At 32.7% G+C, this 20,100-nt stretch overlaps 2 protein-coding genes across 2 annotated transcripts in view; one reads left to right on the forward strand and one right to left on the reverse strand.

The window, feature by feature from the left end:
- Positions 1 to 20,100, reverse strand: part of LOC143917272 (uncharacterized) — a 51,060-nt gene that overhangs the window by 4,600 nt on the left and 26,360 nt on the right. The window lies entirely within an intron of this gene.
- Positions 1,830 to 20,048, forward strand: LOC143916811 (kelch-like protein 7). Its single transcript, XM_077438056.1, has 12 exons — positions 1,830 to 2,014; positions 17,388 to 17,467; positions 17,544 to 17,673; positions 17,752 to 17,891; positions 17,947 to 18,122; positions 18,187 to 18,384; positions 18,467 to 18,628; positions 18,704 to 18,859; positions 18,930 to 19,087; positions 19,156 to 19,375; positions 19,468 to 19,648; positions 19,722 to 20,048. The coding sequence occupies exons 1-12, from the start codon at positions 1,830 to 1,832 to the stop codon at positions 19,859 to 19,861; spliced, it is 1,926 nt and encodes a 641-aa protein (XP_077294182.1). The 3' UTR covers positions 19,862 to 20,048.

Below are 20,100 nucleotides of genomic sequence, written 5' to 3' on the forward strand. Positions count from 1 at the left end.
TGAACCACAAAACCGGAAATAGGCAATGGTTACCCTACTGCTGTTAAAAATTAACGTGCGCGCGCATTTGGTGAAGAGCCCTAACTGAATAATGGAACGAGCCGAGAGCGACGCTCGTTACGACGTGCTCTCTCGGTTTTAACGCAAATTTTACACTAAAAACGTACAAAATGTAGATTATAAATATGGAAAATATAATTTTAATATATTCCACAATGTAGTGCGTTAAAAATTAATGCAGTTTTACTGTACGACACTGTCAATATGGAGCTGTGAAAATGGCGTCTGCGTTGCTTCTACGATACGCTTGAAACGACCAGGCTTTATTATGCTATAAATTATAAACATAAAAAATAAAGCAGTGAACATAAATGCATTAAAAGAGAATATCCAATAGTGTTCTAGTACAAAAATAATTAAATAATAATAATTCCTAGTAGAAAGTTCCCACTATTAGTAGTAAAGTGGACTAAGAACATATTGTTGTTTTTACTCTCTTAAATGATCTATTTTTGGATCAAAAACGGTACACATACAAACATATACATTCATTGTACATTCGACTGTTAAGTGTTGCATTATAATATATGTACATACATGTACTCATAACAGAATTCAACCTTCAATCCCTAATATCAGAATTCCTGAGAGGGGGGCGCTATTGAACGTTAACCGCTTGAGTGCCACGTGCGAGCTGACGATATGTAAATATTATACACACTCACGGAAACGTTGTAAACAGACAAAAAGGAAATCACCAATCGGCAAATGTATCCCGGCTGTTCGATCGATGCCAGCCGGAAAATATCTACGCTTTAGAAACGAACGAGTCGGAAAAATTTGCAATGTTGTTGTGTCGGGATCAAATCAACGTGAAAACTCGCATGAAACGTTTCATTATCCGTAAGAGTTCAACGAAAGTTGGCACTTTTGTTTTATTGGCAGTCCTTTTTGATTGATATTATATTGCGAAGAAAGGATCTACGAAAAAATGTGAAAATTACAGAACAGTCTCACTCATCTCTCATCCAAGTAAAATATTGCTCTACGTAAATACTGAAGGCAAGCTGAAACACTACCGTGTCTGGCAAATTCCGAAAGAGCAAGTTGAATTTACCAAAGGCAGAGAAAGGCACACGAGAACAAATTTTAAATACACGACAAATAATCGAGAAAAGTCGAGAATTCAAGGTAACTGTAATATATTGTTTCATAGATTACACAAAAACTTTCGATTGTGTCAATTGGAACTATCTATGGAAGGTCTTAGAGATGGGTGTCCCAAAAGAAATAATAACACTCATTCATAATTTTATTTTACATAGATATATACCGGGAAGACTTGACAGGAAGACCCCAATGCGCCTTCCTAGACAATTAATTACAAACACTGCAGCATTTTCATTACATAAATCATTGTATTTCGAGAGGCTGAAGAACACAAAATAAACTATTAATTAATTAATTCATTTCAGACATCTATGGATTTGGACTTGTACATAAGTTTTTACAAACTGTACATACATTAAATACAGATATTTGTGACAGTAGGTAGGATGATTTTTTTTTGCCAATTTTGAGGAACAGTTTCAACAATGATCAGATAAAATTGGAAATTCTGAAAAGAAACGATCGACTTGCAATCACAAATATCCAAGTCTAACCAGCAGTATTAAAGATTAGCCCGGGATCGAACCCAATAATCTCTTGGTGCTAAACATAAACACAACCACTGAGCCAGAATAGATGGATTTTTTTCGGAAAAAATTCAATTCCGACAGGGATACCTACTGTCTCCTGATCTTTTTAATATATATGGGGAATACATAATGAGAAGAGTACTTGACGGATGGAAAGGTGGAATAACAATAGGCAGTAGAAAGATTTCTAGCATAAGTTCCACAGACGACACGACGTTAATGACCAGCAATGAGGATGAAATGACTGAACTACTTCGTAGAATAGAGATAGAGAGTAGACACCTGGGTCTAGAGATAAACAAAAATCCTATTCGGTGATAAATTTGATACTCTTATTAAGTCCAACGCTTTAAATGACTATGAGGAAGTCGACGACTTTACATATGTACCTTGATCTCAAGGGAAAGAGGATGCCAATCGAAAATCCTCAGAAGAGTAGTATTGGTGAAAACGGCGATAGTCAGTTTTGTAAAAATATGCAAGAACTGCTCTATTATGAAAATAACAAAAACCTGTTTGGTGCGATTTCTGGTGTTTCCCATTGCATTGTATGGAGTCAAAACATGGACCCTGGAAAATAGAGAAAGGGATATTCTATTATACATATATAGATGAATCTGAAGTGTTGCGAAATCTAGAGACGGATGCTGAGCATACCATGGACCGCAAGACGTACGAATATCTCCATCCTCTAAGAGCTGGAAGTCTCGAAAAGACTCTTCACATATAGGAAGAGGGTTCTCTTATACTTTGGACATATAGCCAGGAAGAATTTGAAGAGTCTGGAGAGGCTGGTAGTCACCGGAACACTATTGGGAAAGTGAGCAAGAGGACGATCTCCCAAGAGATGGTCGGACAAAATCAAGGAACTGGTGGGATCGTCCCTTAACGCTACTATTAACCTGACACAGAACCAGGAAGAGGCATATTGTCAATAAAATCCAAGATGATATCAATATCCACGAGGCTCATTGCATTGAGCATCAGATGTCATAATTTGCTTCGAATAATAATATAAATTATCTTTGATACACGAAAAAATGATTTCACATATTTCACGATTGAGCTGATGTCAATAGACGTCAATGTCTGTTTTCATATTTTGTCATTTCCAAAAATTTCGCGATTATTTATTTTAAAGGATATATAATTAATATATTTATTTGCTCACAAATAAATAAATATCGTAAAATAAATAATAATATAGATAGTTTTCTTATTTTCCCATATATTTATTCAGTACATTATACATATGTACATATATGGACGTATTCATATCTTCCGTAATGTGTGTGTGGCGTATCGGCATAAATCGACACGATCTATTCATATTATACAGCAGTACATGTTACCAAAACGTATCAAGCGGAAACGATTTTCTTTGGCCACCGTGGAAATATTCACGCATGATGTCAAGTCATAGTGGCAAGTGCACCCGTACGTACGAAACTGCTGTAATGCATGAATATTTTCAAAAACGTCGTATTGTGACAATATCGACTCGACGATACGACGCAAGCAATATTGCGCCGACATTATCACAGCAGTGAAATTATAGCTCCACTTACGTTTCAGAGAAGTCATAATCAATTACATTTACAATGGCCCCTATTAGTGAAATTATAATTTTTGACAGTGGATGATAGTGCGTCGCCGACACGAACCGCGCTACCCCAAGTCACAACCCTGGTCCTCTGCATCCCCACTCCGATGCCAAACTTGCGCTCACACGACCTCCCCGTAGCCCCACTCCTATCCATTCCCACTCTCCTCATGGTCTAATATTTGTTTCGATTTGGCTTTTTTTTGGTGCCGCATGCGTGGGACTAGATGCGGAAGCAAACACATCATTATATCTTAACAGCCAACACTTATTTATTTAAGGTTAGGTTATGTTAGGGTTAGAGTTGGTTTTAATTATTTAAGGTTAGGTTAAGTTAGGGTTGGATTTATTTATTAAATATTAAGTTTTTAGGGTTGGTAGTTCGTTGTAATTCTATTTTTATATCCATACTCACTGCTTGAGTCAGTGAAATTATAATTTCACTGACAATAACATTTTCGGTGTAACATATAAGCCAGTTTTGCCTTGCACCAGCCTAAAACAAGTATGAATGTGTCGAAAACGGGTGGTGCTGTATAATATGAATAGAAGTAGTATTTTCCATGCAGTGTTGTACCGAGCTGTTGACGTGCGCTGCTAGATAATATAAATTGACCTTTACGGTTTCATTAAATATAGCATTTCTATTCAAATTTTTCCCTTTTTTGGATACTGACCTCTATATACATGCTTATTCAGTTTCAGCAACGCCTATATTTAACGGCGTTTAAACGCCGTTATCGACTGCGATGAGCTTTCGTTCAAACTCTTTCCGAGCGAACTTAACGACGACCACTTTTACGAGCCGATTAAAAAGTTTCTACCGGTCCGTTCTTAAAGCGACCAATAAAGCGGTCTTTTCATTCCCCCGTAAATTCATACAGAAAAGTGAGGACTGCAACGGGATGGGTTTTTATTCCCGTCCTGTTTCCCTCCCCACGTTAATGCATCATCAGCTATATCTCTCCAGAGAGCGGTCTACTTTACGATAATTGCATTATTATCGTCTAGGCGGATGCAATTATGTCGCAACGGGACGCCTTCAGCACTGCAGCGAATAGTAAAACTCTAGCTAAGCTTTTGTCCCTCGGCAAAAGCGTTCCTTTGTAATGATCATACATAGCAATCACCATTATATTCCTCGTTTGATTCAAATGACACATATAAAAAAATCTACGTACAAAACACGAGCGTGGGATGAGCCAGGTGGGTGATACCTGTTGATGGTATTTAGCTCTGGAAAATGGCGAATGAAAACCCTGCCAAAGTCCGCTTTAGCCGAAACGCAAATCAAAACCGAGCCCCCGTCTCTCTCTCGAAGGGTTTATCTCTAGGCCTTTGCTTTTCCTGCGGTGTAGTTTCAACCGCGAAACACAAATCGATCAGAAAAGCGACCCTTTGATGTAGCCTATCGAATTTGTTTTACAAAGGACCAATTCGTTCTCGGTGCTCTCTCCCGAGTCGTCCTTTTCGTCTAAAAATCGGGAAAAATAATCTCCTTCTGGTAAATATTGAATGGATGATTGCGTAAATACCAAGAAAATATACCCGACATTTATATTTATTTCAATTATTAAAATGCGCGAAATTCATATGCTGTAAATAAATAGAATAGCATTTAAAATATGGAAATTTTCTTGCATATAATTTTTATTCATTTCAATCAATCATGCACACTAGTCTTAACAGATTTCTCCAAAGTGACGAGTATGTTATACATATTAAGAATTATTAATTATATATACAGAAATACCAGCAGCATGGATTAGTGGTTAGCATATATGCATTCGAATAGAGTGGTCACGGGTTCGGGTGCCATGGGTTGCTGCTAGCCAGGCCTCGGTTTGTGACTCCAGGTCGATCGTTTCCTATAAGAGTTTGCCCATTTCTCGAATTTTTCGAGTTTTCAACGTCTCGAATTTCAGTGATTCGTATAAAAATGATGCAAAATTGTCCATAATATTGAGTTTTATAAACGATTTTTTTTCCGCTTTTGCACTAAAGCCACCAAATTTGGATCTAGTATTTATTTATTTTTTTACTTCAACCCACTAGACTGGGGACTAGAGTAACTACGGATTTTTTACTAACCTCTTCTTAATTTCACTTATTTTGTTTTTTTTAGTGAAATTTGTATGAATATAATCATGAATAAAGTTTTAAGATATTTAGGGCTTTAAATTAATTTTTACTATGCAAATATAATAGTGAAAGTTTCAAGCACAAAAGTCCAAAAACTTTAAGCATTTCCATTGAAAATATTTTAACCCGCTTTTGATAATGAATGCTACGACTTTCAAAAGTTCAAATTTCATAACCAAAACTTTCAAATATATACAAGATATATAAAATTGATGTCTCAAAATAGTCATCTAATTATTTCAGAGTTCAGAAACTTACGTTTTTTTCATAAAAGACACGTTTGATACTAATATATTGTTTTTCAAGACAGTTTTGATACTAAGCCCCGTTTTAAAAGTTAATTTAGTACCAAGCTTAACCAGTTTCGATAGTCACAATTATTAATTACGAATTCCTAATGAATAGCAGGACAAAATAAATACCAAAAAGCGCTTTGGCTATTTTGATAATAAGGGTCTCATTTATAGTTCACATCATGGATTACAAGGAAATTCTACATCCATTTATTTATGAATTTATATCAATATGTGTAATTTCATATTAGGAAAAACAGTTTAATTTCATTGTATGTATATCCAGACCATATTTTACAGAGTTTTAAAAGCTCTAGGATCATCCCATCCAAACAATACATTTTACAGTTAATCTTACACAGTGGCGTATTCATACACAAACCTGGACGTATTACATTGAAACAAACCTTAAAAAGGATTGTAACCTCATTTCTACAGTACATTTATAAAATTAAAACCGTAAACGTGACCGCGAAGTTACACTATATACAGGCAAACAAACCTAAGTTCGGGATGGCTACTCCCGGATATGATACATTTTTTACTATTTTTTCCGGGTCCGTCGGATAATTGAAAATATATACTTCTTGCGGTATATCCTTATTTAACGGGATAAACTCGAGGGAGGGAAGAAGGGGGTTGGCGGGGGTCTGATAAATGAATATGGCGTAAGGCTTTATGGGACCTCCTTGCGGGGACCTGGGAAATGGATGATAATGTGGAGATACGGTTATACCGGCCTATACCCGTACACACCGAACACCGGTAATGTATTTTCTAACGGCTTGAAAAAAAAAGGAAATTTAATACTGAAAGGCTCTTATTTATATGTACGAACGCTGTAGTTTGGAAGGTGTGTATGTGTGTGCTTTAATAATTCATTGGAAAGGTTAACCCCTTTGCTGTCGGCAAACAGGCAGTGTAAACAAACAAATATGTTCGTTATTTTTTTTTAAATAAATTTTTGGCTGACCCTATTTTAATGTATTTAACTGAAAGTTATGGCTACATTTCTAATACATTTGAAATTTTTATTTAAAGCTTTAACTGTTGCCCTATCTAATCAAATAATAAGTAATCAAAATCGTGTGACGACATACATTTTCATATACGTAGTGATTTTATATTAAAAGATGTCAAACTTTTCCGTTTCACAACAATTTCGTGTCATATACATACATACATACATATGTACATATGTATATAAACTTAATTTAAAATACTACATACTCTCAAAATTCAAATATCATCTTCTATCATACAAATATGTATTATTTGATAAATCTACAGTTTTTGATTTTAAAACATTTTTTTTTAATTTAGCATATGACCCATTATCTCGCAAAATATTGAATATAATGTTTTGCGTTAAGCAATATTTAAAAATATTGGTGGCCTATAATACGTTTATTCTGCTTTCCCGAGATTCTGAAAATATCGAATTAAAATAAGTGATAACAATTTGTGACGCAAGTCAAACAGAAATAGTATTTTTGGAACTGAAAATTGGACTTCCGCCACTTTAAAATATAACGGCACATATTTAGATCACAGATGGCTTAAGAAAAAGGCTATGGTGTGAAATCAAAGGAATTTAGATAAAACTTTGACTATCCCTGAGCAATACCAGCAGAATATATCGGTGGTGAGCGTGAAATGCTTTCAATTATGTAATCACGGGTTCAATCTCTGCCTTTGTGCTACTGGCCAGATCGATCAAGGTCGATCGCTTCCTATTGGAGTTTGCCAATTTGTCTGATTTCATTTAAACGGTTCCAACAAATTGGCAACCCTGTCCTATTTCTCGCAAAATTTAAGTTTATAGCATTTCAAATTTGCTGATTTATAAAATGCTGCAGATTTGTCAACATAGATATGTCTCCATAATTGTTTATCGGTGTTTGCGTTTTTCGTGTGTAATATCGCGGTAAATGGGACAGGGTTGCCAATTTGTTGGAACCGTTTTATTGAAATAAGATAAATTGGCAAACTTTGACCTTGGAGTCACATATTCAGCAGCACAGCCAGGAATGATAAAAAAAACAATAAAAATACCAAGCGATTCGGCTTTATAGGTATACATATGTACATATTTAATACAAAAATTAAACTTGTTTTATTTGTTTTTCGCAGATTTGAATCACTTCTATGCAGTTAAAAGTTAGTTCTTACAATCCTTTAAAAATACATAAATATCAGTTTGAAAAACAAATGATAGAAATATAATACATACATATGTACATATGTATGTATGTAGATAGTCATGTGTAAACTAAAAAATAATTGATTGATTTCTTGAAAGACTTAATTAAAAGAAAGACATAAATTATGTCTTTAATGTTATATTTAAAAACAAATGAAATTCGAATTTAAATATGTTTCGACATATAATTTGAAATTATTATTCGTTAATATAAATAAATGTTTTGAAAAGCATTTAAAACTAATATAGAGTATCATGGAAGTAAAAAGCAACGTTTAAAACGTACATACGTACATATGTATATACAATTATTATTGAGTGGAATGCTCTAAGACGATTTTCATCAGCGTAACACACTCGCCGATAAATCTGCGGCAATATGAACGTTTTCTCTCGCAATTAGCTTTTCCTAGGGAAATTCAAGCTCACGTCTTGCTCACGTCTTGTTAAATGTTTTATACGTCTTCACGTGTTCAAGTCGAGGCTTCACATGAATTAATTCTCGTCAAGTAACAATGCCACACTGAAAGTGATAGAGCGCCCTATATCTTCATACGTCTTCGGTTAAAATACCCTTGGGTACTATTTGGCAACTTCTCCAAGCAGCGTACCCAGGCTTCATTACTACGTCGTATTAAAGTGTACACGACCGCATTTTCGCATTAATTCAAATTCTCGCATCTTGTTCACTTTGTTTTAGATTGGTTCTTGACTACTTTTTCATCCCTACAAGAAACGTGACCGATACAGTGATTTATAGGGTAAGGACGTCTATCGGTCATAATTTTTATTTATTTATTGTGTATTATAATAATAACAATAATATGACCAATGTGACCTGACAGGTTGCCCCAAATTGTCACACTAGTAGTCTTACAAAAAAATAAAATAAAAATAAAAATTACCAATCATTCATATCATTCAAAAAGACTTGTGCTGAATCTCATGAAACTGACCAGTCCATCAACATGACAATTGAACAGGTTCAAATGTTCATCTATCACATAAAGGAACCGGAAAGCCTTAACAAGAGAAGAGTTATTGAAAGCAGACGTTTTCGCAGGAATATGTTTCAGAAGTAAATAATGATTCAAAACTCTACCACATTCAGGCGCCGAAAATTCAAATTCCAATAAAATCGAAGGGTTGTCAATTATTCCCTTTAATACTCCAAAGAAATATTTGGAAATGGCAATAATTCTTCTCGAAGATAGTGAGTCAAAGCCTAGCATACCTTGTAAAAAGGCAGTGGGAAATGAATAGGGGAATATTTATATTTCCTCATATTTATTTATGTTTATAAGTCAACAATTGATAGTAAGCAACTGGAAGTAAACAGCAGTACGAAAAATATTCCTTAGTACAGTATATATGGACACATGCATATGTTCCGTAATATGTAAGTGGCGTACCCGAAACAGAAGTAACTGACACTATCTATTGTCTATGATTAATTGATGATTTTTTCAATGCTAATTGTAAATTAGCCATCAGCATGGCTCGGTGGTCGCGCTTATGCTAAACACCGAGAGGACGCCGGGATCGATTCCGTGAGCTGACTTCGATTGAAAACAATTTATTTTCAGTTTCAATTTAAATCCTTAATGCTGCTGGTCAGACTGAGATATTTATCTGGTCAGACTTAGATATAAGTCGATCGTTTCCTACCAGAGTGTGCCGATTTATCTGATTTCATTGTTGAAACGGTTCCTTCATCAAAGTGACGAAAAACTATCGTACTATGTCACCACTATTTGAATATGATTTATATACAAGTTTAAATCGAATAAAAAATTCTGCAATGTTTGTATTAAGCCATGTAGGCGCATTGGGGTTTACATGTTAGGCCTTCCTGGTATATTTGTATGTAGGTAAAAATAAATATTCAAAGATAAAGAGCACAAAAAGTGAAAACCATTCAAATATTTAAATTTAATTTCCAATTTTTATTTAAATTCAATTAGCAATATTGTTCAGCATCGTGCAATTTTTATTTTTATTTTAATAAGCGAGAACTATTTTTTGATTCACTATATTTTGCCCAAAATCAATCTACATATATAGAGCATTATGTATATAAAATTAGTTAAGCATTAATATTTTATCTGCATTAGAATTAATGAATTTGTCAAAAACCAATAGAAATTAGCCAATAGTCTGTGTATAAATGTCATGGTAACTTTTACCGTGTAATTTGTGTTGCATGTAAATAAACAAACGCGTAATCAAATTTAATGCTCGTTTATGTCACTTAATTCAGTCACAATTTGCCAACAATTCGTCGGCTGCACTAATCAAAAGTGAGGATGGCAAAAAAAAAATAGGTCGTTGCCTTGTGATCTGGGTCGAGACCGTTTCGCGATTCGGTCCGACGAAACCGCATTTGAATTTTTTTTTCGCTTTTCTTCAAGAAGATACGAGATGAGAGGGGAGGATTTGGAGTACACTGACGCAAATCAAACGGGACGCTCGTCCGGGCTTATTGTGTGGCTCCATTTCGCAAATTGAACCCGTCGTTGGCGTTAATACCCGCATGTTTGTCTACAATGGTGCGACACCATTGGTCTGGGGGTCGATTCGTATGAAAATGAACACAATGAACACGACGACGACCGTATCCATAGAGAACGGTCTGCCTTCGAATGGGAAGAGCCCGTTTTGTTTTCTTTGAAGCGGTACAGTGGGTGGTAGGAAGGGGGAGACGCGGGAAATATCACCGCTGGAGGATCACCATAGATCTCTTACCCGGGATAAAAATATAAAAGGATAATATATCGGCACGAATGTGACCCGATTTCCGAAATAACAAATATCAATCTGTATAAAATGTTCGGAAAGCAATGTTATTATGTATCGGCTGTAGCGCACGACATATGTACCAGCTCATACATTTTGAATGTACCTACATATGTACCTATTCATATGTGACGATAGTGAGTTCATATTATATCATATTTTTTATCTATTTGTACTTGATTCTGAACATAGTATAACCGGCTTAAACTTAGCGAATTTTCCTATTGAATATAATCGTAACTACTTTTTGTTTTTACTTTCTGGTTTATCTGGTTTTTGTCTTCTGGATTATAAATTAAAACAATATATAATATATATATATATATATATATATATATATATATATATATATATATATATATATATATATATATATATATATATATATAATATATATATATATATATATATATATATATATATATATATATATATATATATATATATATATATATATATATATATATATATATATATATTTATATATATATATATATATATATATATATATATATATATATATATATATATATATATATATATATACATATAATAATATGTATACTAGATGTTAAACGTAAATGATTAATGTAATTAAATATATTACTTCAAATAAAGATATAATATGTATACTAGAGGATTTATGTAATTAAATATATTACTTAAAACCTTGGGTCGCCTTGATATCATATCATCCTTTCGCGACCCATGTAAAAATGTAAAATAACCACTGGATTATCATCTATGTATGAATGGATTGCGATTTTACATGTGTCGTGTTAAAAATTATCGCCGAATATTGGAAAACTTTAACGAAAGACCTTCGACCTTGATTATATTTCCATATAATCGACCAAATCTTATAAACAGTGATAGTCAGTAGTCCGAAGCGAAAAACGTGAATTTTTAATTTTCATCAAAGGACCCAGTGAAAAATTTGTGACTTATCAAACATTAAATAAAGAATTTCATCAATTTTAAACAATGTCATGTACGTTCAAATCAATAGATCTCGACAAAAATATTGAAAAAGTGGGTTTTTTTTTCATATATCTACTTTTTAGAACAGTTTAAGCTCTGATCTAATAGACATGCTCGTTATATTCAAGAAAATATTGGATTTTATGTACATACCTGCTGAAAATTGCTCAACCAGCGAGTTACATATACGTTGTGGAAATGGAATTTATATGTGTATCCTTTCAATTCAGAAATATAAGCGGATATGATTTAAAAAAATTAATTGAAACACGGTATTCTATCAACTCGCAGCTAAGCTTCAGTTTGCGTCATCTTTGTTGTAAAATATTGAAAGTTTCAATACTGCGTCCCCTCGTCGACTTGAAAGCACACCGGCTCCGGATATTTTCAGGCTGAAATATCGACGTTTTTCAGCCTCCACATCCGGCAGCTTTTCATTACGGGCATCCTAATCGAATCCATAGCACCCGGTGCGATTGAAAAGCCTTTTATTTAAACGAATCAAAGCGATATTAAGCGACAGAATGAGTCGCCCGACCAATACGTGTGTGACATTCGAATTTCGTTTCGAGAGAAAGGAAATCGATTCCGAAAGTACATACATATATGTATGTATGTATGTCCATGTGAAAAATAAGCAGTAGATCTATATTTGGAAAAATTAAACGCAAATTTCCTTTCAGAATATCGGCTCGACGTTTTCGTTACAACATAACGAACGTTAGACTAAATTGCGTAACAAAGTGAGGATCTGTTTTGCGTCGTTTTCAATTAAGGAGAAATTTATCCAGACGTCCTTCCATCCACTCGTGCTGGGGAAATTCATTTTCTTTCCGTGTATATAAGACGCTTAAATGCTTTTTTATGGATCTTTCGATACTTTTAATAGCGATTTTTATTTTCCTTATTGCTATATATATATATATATATATATATATATATATATATATATATATATATATATATATATATATATATATATATATATATATATATATATATATATATATATATATATATATATATATATATATATATATATATATATATATATATATATATATATATATATATATATATATATATATATATATATATATATATATATATATATATATATATATATATATATATACAATACTTAAGGTATAATACATGTGTCCCCATATATAAATTCATAATATAAATATTATCATCATTACGTGATTTTATTTAACTTGACAATATTATATCTGTTATAGTCCAAGTGTTCACGCCAGTTCATTCATGAACGTATGTCCTTTTTTTCCATACACGAACTATGGGTTTTAGTTTAAGTGCTAAATGTCAAAAGCTCTCTTCAAATAGATGCCCACTAGGTTTCGTATGAAACTTTTAACTGCTGATTTTTAAAAAAATTCAACTCAGGGTACCCACCCATACATAGAAAACAGAATGGAAGATGAATCAAACGATTTAGAATGCTTAAACTGATACTTATAATTTTTGGATGACAAACTAGTTGGTTTGTCAATTTGTTCTCTTGTGTACAGTATAACTGGCCAGATTGGTTCGTGTATGAAAAAACTAGTATTTTCATGAATAAACGAGATGTACATTTGTAACATATCCATCACTTTGATCCATTTACGCCGATCCAATTTTTCTTCTAATTTTGCACATGGCAAAACACATAAGTATTTGCCATAACAATAAATCATATATAAGTTATTTGCAAGTGTAGTCAGAGTGGTCAAAGCTACATATGTACATATACGTAGTGTCTGTTTTTTAAGTTACCAGAACTCTGATTGAATTGTCTTGTTTCCCAAGAATCGAGAGATAAAAAATGTATTGAAATAGTATGATTTAAATAGTGTTATTTCATCATCTATAATCCACTTCGTTGATCAATCCATCGCTTTCATTGAATGCGATAAAAATCAATAGGAAACGAGTCCACGAATTCGGTCACTGCATCGCGAACAGTTTTGGTCGATCGATCGGTTAGTAGTCGACACGCAACGAAGTCCCATCCTAGCGTTGAAAACGGCCGAAATAAAACAAAAATAAAATTGCCAAAAAATAGAGAAAAAACCATTAATCACGTTAGTATGCCGAGAATTTCTGCGGGGGCAACATTTAATATCGCACAAATCAAATTAACGATAAAATCTGGTTTCCCCTCATTGTCGCGTTCTCCCGTAATTCGGGCACATTTATCATACGAGTCTACCAAAACCCCACCCTCACTCTCTCGCGACCCACGCGACCAAGTCTGAATTATCTTAAATAAATACGTTGATTTTTTTTTGCTGCGCTAAAATAAAATAAAAAAAGATGTACACAAAGAATAAAAGCGGCCGGAATGTTCAAATGAATTATCACGTACGGGAGACTTTGTTTACGGTCTGAATACTGCTCGGATTTTTTTTTACTCTCCTCTCGGTTTTCTGTTTTTTTTTTTTATTTTATTTATTAATTTATTTTCACGTCCCTTTCTCGCTCCCTTCCATTTCAGCTTTGTCTCGCAGAATAATGGTGTTTTTTTGTTACTTTCAAATGCGTACATATACCCTTCCATGTATAATTAAGTACCAATTCGTCAATTGAACGTATGTATAGTATTGTATATAAACTGATTATATTTCATAAAATCCACATCTTTTTTCAGAATTTTTTGTTTTTAAATTAAAGTTAGATCCCTAAGCAACCTTCTTACAAATTTTATTTTCAAAATGATGAAGGGAACGTGAAAAAGACTTAAATAACCATGGCATGGCATATTCTTATATATGAATTAGATAATTTTCTTTTTGTCATAGAAAAATATTGTAATATCAGTTAAGAAATATTTGACTCAAATGAAAAATACTTTGAAAATAAAATGTATTAATTTTTTCCACCTTTCTTCCTTTATTTGTATATAACAAAATACTTCACTGCATATTAACGACTAAATTTAAATTTAAAAGCCAAAGGATAATTTAAATATTCAGTCTAAGTTTATATTACACACTTTATATTTCTAAAATTTTGAATATCGCGTACAATATCAAATTTATATATTTGTAATACAATTAATTATAATAATTATGAATAGATAGACAATTTCCTATACCTAAAATGTGATATAATATGTTGTACAATTCAGACTGAAAATATTATTTGAACACTAATAGCATTAATATGCTCAATTGACGAGAAGTCGACTATGCGTTTCTGCGGGAAATTCTCCGAACAGGCTCAGACATGATATTGTTATCTTAATTCGAGAAAATCCATTATCCGAACGAACCCAATTAGGCTACGGAGGAGGGCTCTCTATCCATTTTCTGAGGGATCGAAAGAGGCCCTTCGTCAACTCACGTCGGACCCGGCGAGATAATTAGGGACGATTTTAGTTTTATACCCATCTCCCAAGACCATAGAATTCTCCCGAGAAGTCGCAATAGACGATTCGGAACTCGGTCAGAAAAAGTAGTGGATTATATTTACGCCCAAATATCTCCGTCTGCAGAGTTTGAGAAACTGCGACGCATTCCGTTGACTGATTAATGACGCGTCAGTGAAACTCGATACAAATTAATTTGAATTGATCTCGAAACGTACGCATCAAATTGATAACCAATCTAGTGTTGATTAAAATTAATAGATTATATATATTTTTTACAAGGTTTATATTAGGTTTACATCGCCAATTGTTTAGATAATATTTCCTACATTCTTCCGATCGCTTTAAAACTTTGCCATTTTGCAAGGTTTGGCCGCTAATTAAATTTAAATTGCCTATGCTATTTCGATAGTGAATAATAATCGTAATAAACAAGTTTAAAAATCCAAAAATTATGGATATTATAACAGCCAACCATTCCCCACAAACGCACAATATTCAAAAACCATGGAAACGGATCAGTGATCGAATACGAGTTCAAAATCTTGATTTCGATTTTTTTGTGTATGTATATACTAAAATAAAATGAGTGAGTATTGAAGGAATGAATTTAGTATAATATAATATTATAGATGGAGTTGAAATCAGTATATTTTCAATAGTCAGTTGTTTTTGTGTGCGGTTTTCCGTGTCATTGAAATTATCTCGAAGATAATAAATTTTTGCGGTTATTTATCAATTCTTATCAATTGCTATAATAAAATTTTAGTTAATTCGGAAGTATTCCTTTTGCATGGCGAATTCGACTAGTTTGTCGAATTCCATTATCAATGATCTTATTTTTAGTTTCAAAATGTGTTTCATCTGTGAGAAGACAGTGGTTTTAATATTAGATGAGTGGTTGATTATTTTCATGTGGTTTTTTATTATTATTGTAAACATTATATTGTGAAAACATGTTTTTCTGTGGTATGATGCCACATCCGTGTAAACCCTTTAACCCTAAGTTCGTTTTAAAAAAAAAATGTTTTTCTTACTGCAAAAGATGTGAATATCGCATTAGCAATTCAATCATTTGAAATTACATAAATCAAAATCCAAATACTAATCCAGATACAATATCTTTATTCGATTATTTAAAAATTACTTTTATTATTAAATTGAGCAATTGATAGTAGGAAAAATTAATTCTATCTTCACAATGATTACGAGTACCGACGTATTTCGCTACTGGCAATATATGGACGATCATTAAATCCAGATCGACCGTTCCTTGTTAGAGTTTGCAAATTTATTGTTGTGACGGTTTCAATATAGTCATCATCCCCTCCAAATTTGGCAAGTCCGAATCCATTGATAACTTTAGGCATAATATAAATATGATTTATCATAGGTAAAAATGTATAAACACAATTAAAAAATACAAATCCATGTAATCCAGATCTCATCATCAGCGTATAACAACAATGGTTTAACCAGTGTCGTTGGATAATACATATGTTTGAATATGTAAAAACATATGTAAAGGGTGATAATTAATTGAACTTTAATTTGAATCATATTAATTATTTTCATACAAATAGTGTACACTTATAACAAATACATCGAAAAATAAATGATTCAATTTTAGTTAAAAGTATTCAACATCAAATAAATTATTTCAAATTTCAACAAACATATTATTTATTGCACATGAAAAAAATCAATATCTATCACTTGTAATAATTTGTTTAAACTCATAAGCGGATACTTGTGTAAATAAAATCATTGGATTGCACAAGTTTTCATGTCTTTATATATTTACTTATTTTAATTTAAATTTTTACTGTCATATTTTTTAATACATTGATTTGTTTGTTTATGAAATTCTTACCCATACACTATGAATCTACTTACTTTTTATTTATACCTATTTAATTACCAATAATTAAATAAATTGGGTTACATGTCAATTTTTTTTTTTATATATTTTTCGTATATATTCGTTTAATTTTATATATTTTGAATATCACTATTATTTTCATTGCTAATATTTTATACTTTGCTAAGAAAAGTCGATCTTACTATAATATATGTATATAATCATTTAAGTTGGAGCCTGAATCAAATCATAGAAATAAAAGTCAGAGTCGGTAAATTTTATTAAAAAGATCTAAGCTTAATTTCAATTATTTATTCCCCATATGGTTGGTCATAGTGTCGAATAAGGGTGACCTGTCTTGGCACTATGGCATTTCTGTGATTTTGAATGTTTAGTTTCAGTAAATAATTAATATACGTTTCAATGCAACAGCAGGGTTAAGATATTCTTATCTATCGTAATAAAACCGCAGAACGACAGTGCTCCAAATCATTCGTTGTTATTCGGTCTAATTGGTAAGTCTAACTTTTTTATGTTTATCACTTATATTTCTTAAGTATTTATCATGTCTAATTATAATTTTTTTTTCAGGAGAAATCAGAAACAAGATGTTCATAGTAAAGGCGAAGTCCGATTTTGCTGCAAAGCGGGTGGAGTATTTGTATGATGCCATGGAGCAAAATAAGAAATGTGACATCGGTTTTACTGTTCGAGACCGGAGGTATCTTTATACGAATCTAAAACTATTTAAAATCCAAATTATTTTGTCAGCTTAAATTATCATTATTTATAATTACAGCTTCCCCGCGCACTTGATCTGCCTAATGGCGTGCAGCAAATTCTTTGGGACAATCGAAGTTCGAGTGGAGGAAATATTTTCAGATTTTGACTTCGAAGTCATCGAAGCAATCCTGAAGTATTGTTACACAGGAGAAATAAGTACGAGTTCATCGACTTATTTCTCCTGTGTATATAATCTGAAATATAATTTTAGGTATAGACGAAAATCACTTCGAAAAATTAATGGAGCTAGCCAACCGACTCGAAGTGAAAATTCCAAAGCAATTTAAAACAGCCGATCTTTCAAACTGTCTGGAAGTTTTGAAATCAACGGCAGATTCCGAATTAATAAAAATGGCAATGGATTTGACTCTGGAAAATTTCGAGACGGTGAGTGTTGATTATATAAAAAAATATGCCACTTTAATATTTTTCAATTCCATTTTTGTTTTAGTTGCACAACACTCAAGATTTTCTCTATCTGCCAGTCTCCAACGTGATCAAAATCTTGAAATCGGACGATTTGGTCGTCGCTTCCGAAGAACGCGTATTCAATGGTGTGAAATTGTGGGTAAATCATGACTATGAAAACCGTAAAACAGAATTGGCACAGCTGATGAGATCTGTGAGGTTATCCTTGCTCTCGATGGAGGTATTTAAGATTCATTGAATGTTACAGTTAAAAAAATCATTCGAATAACGTGTTATAACTATATGTACATACGTATATTCAGTTTCTCGCCGACGACGTAATGACGTTCTGTCTTTCGTGTGCAGAGTGTATGACCTCTGTTAGACAAGAAATTATATACAAGAATAATAGATCTTTCATCCAAAGAGAAACCCTTCGTAGAAAAAAAGGCAAAATAGCACTGGTTGGGGGATGGAATATTAGTGTATGTTTTATATCATAAGAATAATATTTTGATTGCATTTTAAATGATATATTTTATTGCATAATGTGTTTACAGACGGCAAATACCATCGATACATTTGACGTACTAAATAAAAGTTGGACTCTATCCAAAGACATTGGAATTAACAAAACACATTTTGCGTCTGTCGTCATGGGAGATTGGATGGTTATCATCGGAGGATTAAATTCTTTAAAGCAATCAGTGACTTCAGTAAAGTTTTCCGGTGTTGTGAAGTACTTTATTGGAGAAATCATAATATAACAATTTTATTTGTTTTCAGGTAGAATACATTGATTTGAAAAACGGTCAGAAACATCCATTGAAGCCGTTAAATGAAGTTCGTTGGCTTTTCCCGGCAGTGACACTTCGTTGCGATTCGTCCACGGATATCTACGCCATTGGTGGTTCTGATAATGATATTTTATATTCAGTGGAAAGGTAATTAAATTGCAACCATTTCATCAGATCGATTGAAAGAGAAGTTAACGCTTATTGATTTCAATTAGGTGGAACAGCAAGACTGGGGATTGGCAGATCATTGCTCCATTGTTGTTGGCGGTTTATCATCATAGTGCTTCTGTCGTCAACGACAAAATATACGTAACAGGTGGTCTTACACGTCAAAATGCAAAACAAATGTCGTCGAATAAAGTACAGATGTATTCAGTGGAGACGAATTCTTGGACTTACCGCGCTCAGATGATTCAGGGTAGAGAGGATCATTCGGTGAATATAAATGAATTATATTAACAACTATCGCAAGTAATATAAAACTGTCCAAAATAAAATTAGCTTAATTTTTATTTCGCCATTTTTAGAGCGTCGAATTCAAAGGGCTACTTTTCGTCGCTGGTGGATATATCAGACAAACTTCTATTTATTTAGACAGTGTCGAGCATTACGATCCGATTGCAAATCTGTGGACAGCGTTCACCAGACTACCGAAACCTGCGTTTGGAATCAGTCTTTGCTGTTACAAACATAAACTACTGAGCATAGGTGTTTTTTTTTATAATTTGATTTTAATTTATATACCTTTAATGTATAATTAACTTGTTTTTTTGATTTACAGGTGGATATGATGGAAAAAATGATTTAAGTGATGTTTGGGAATACGACAAGACATGCACAACTTGGAAAGCTTCAAAAAGTTTGAGCAGAGAGAGAGCTATTTTTACTGCACATGTCATTCCATATAATTCGATTATTTGATCGAATACACTTATTTTTTTATTTTAAAATAAATGTAACATAAAATAATCATTTAATGTACTTGAAGTGTACTTTTTGTAATAGTATTTGAATGTTTAACGTATCTGCCTTGTATCTATGTAAATGTTTCAATAAATACATAATATGCAATAATTTCTCAAAATATATTTTATTTTTCTGTGGAATTAATTAAATGTTTATTTATTGATCTAATTATCGGCCATTAAACTACCTCTTAC

Source organism: Arctopsyche grandis, chromosome 9, assembly GCF_051622035.1.
Source record: "Arctopsyche grandis isolate Sample6627 chromosome 9, ASM5162203v2, whole genome shotgun sequence".
Taxonomy (NCBI): domain Eukaryota; kingdom Metazoa; phylum Arthropoda; class Insecta; order Trichoptera; family Hydropsychidae; genus Arctopsyche; species Arctopsyche grandis.

Coding starts and splice junctions, on each gene's coding strand:
- LOC143916811 (XM_077438056.1), top strand. CDS start 1,830: ATGAGAAGAGTACTTGACGGATGGAAAGGTGGAATAACAATAGGCAGT. Junction 17,892..17,946: donor TTGTTACACAGGAGAAATAA/GTACGAGTTCAT, acceptor ATATAATTTTAG/GTATAGACGAAAATCACTTC. Junction 18,860..18,929: donor TAAAGCAATCAGTGACTTCA/GTAAAGTTTTCC, acceptor ATTTGTTTTCAG/GTAGAATACATTGATTTGAA.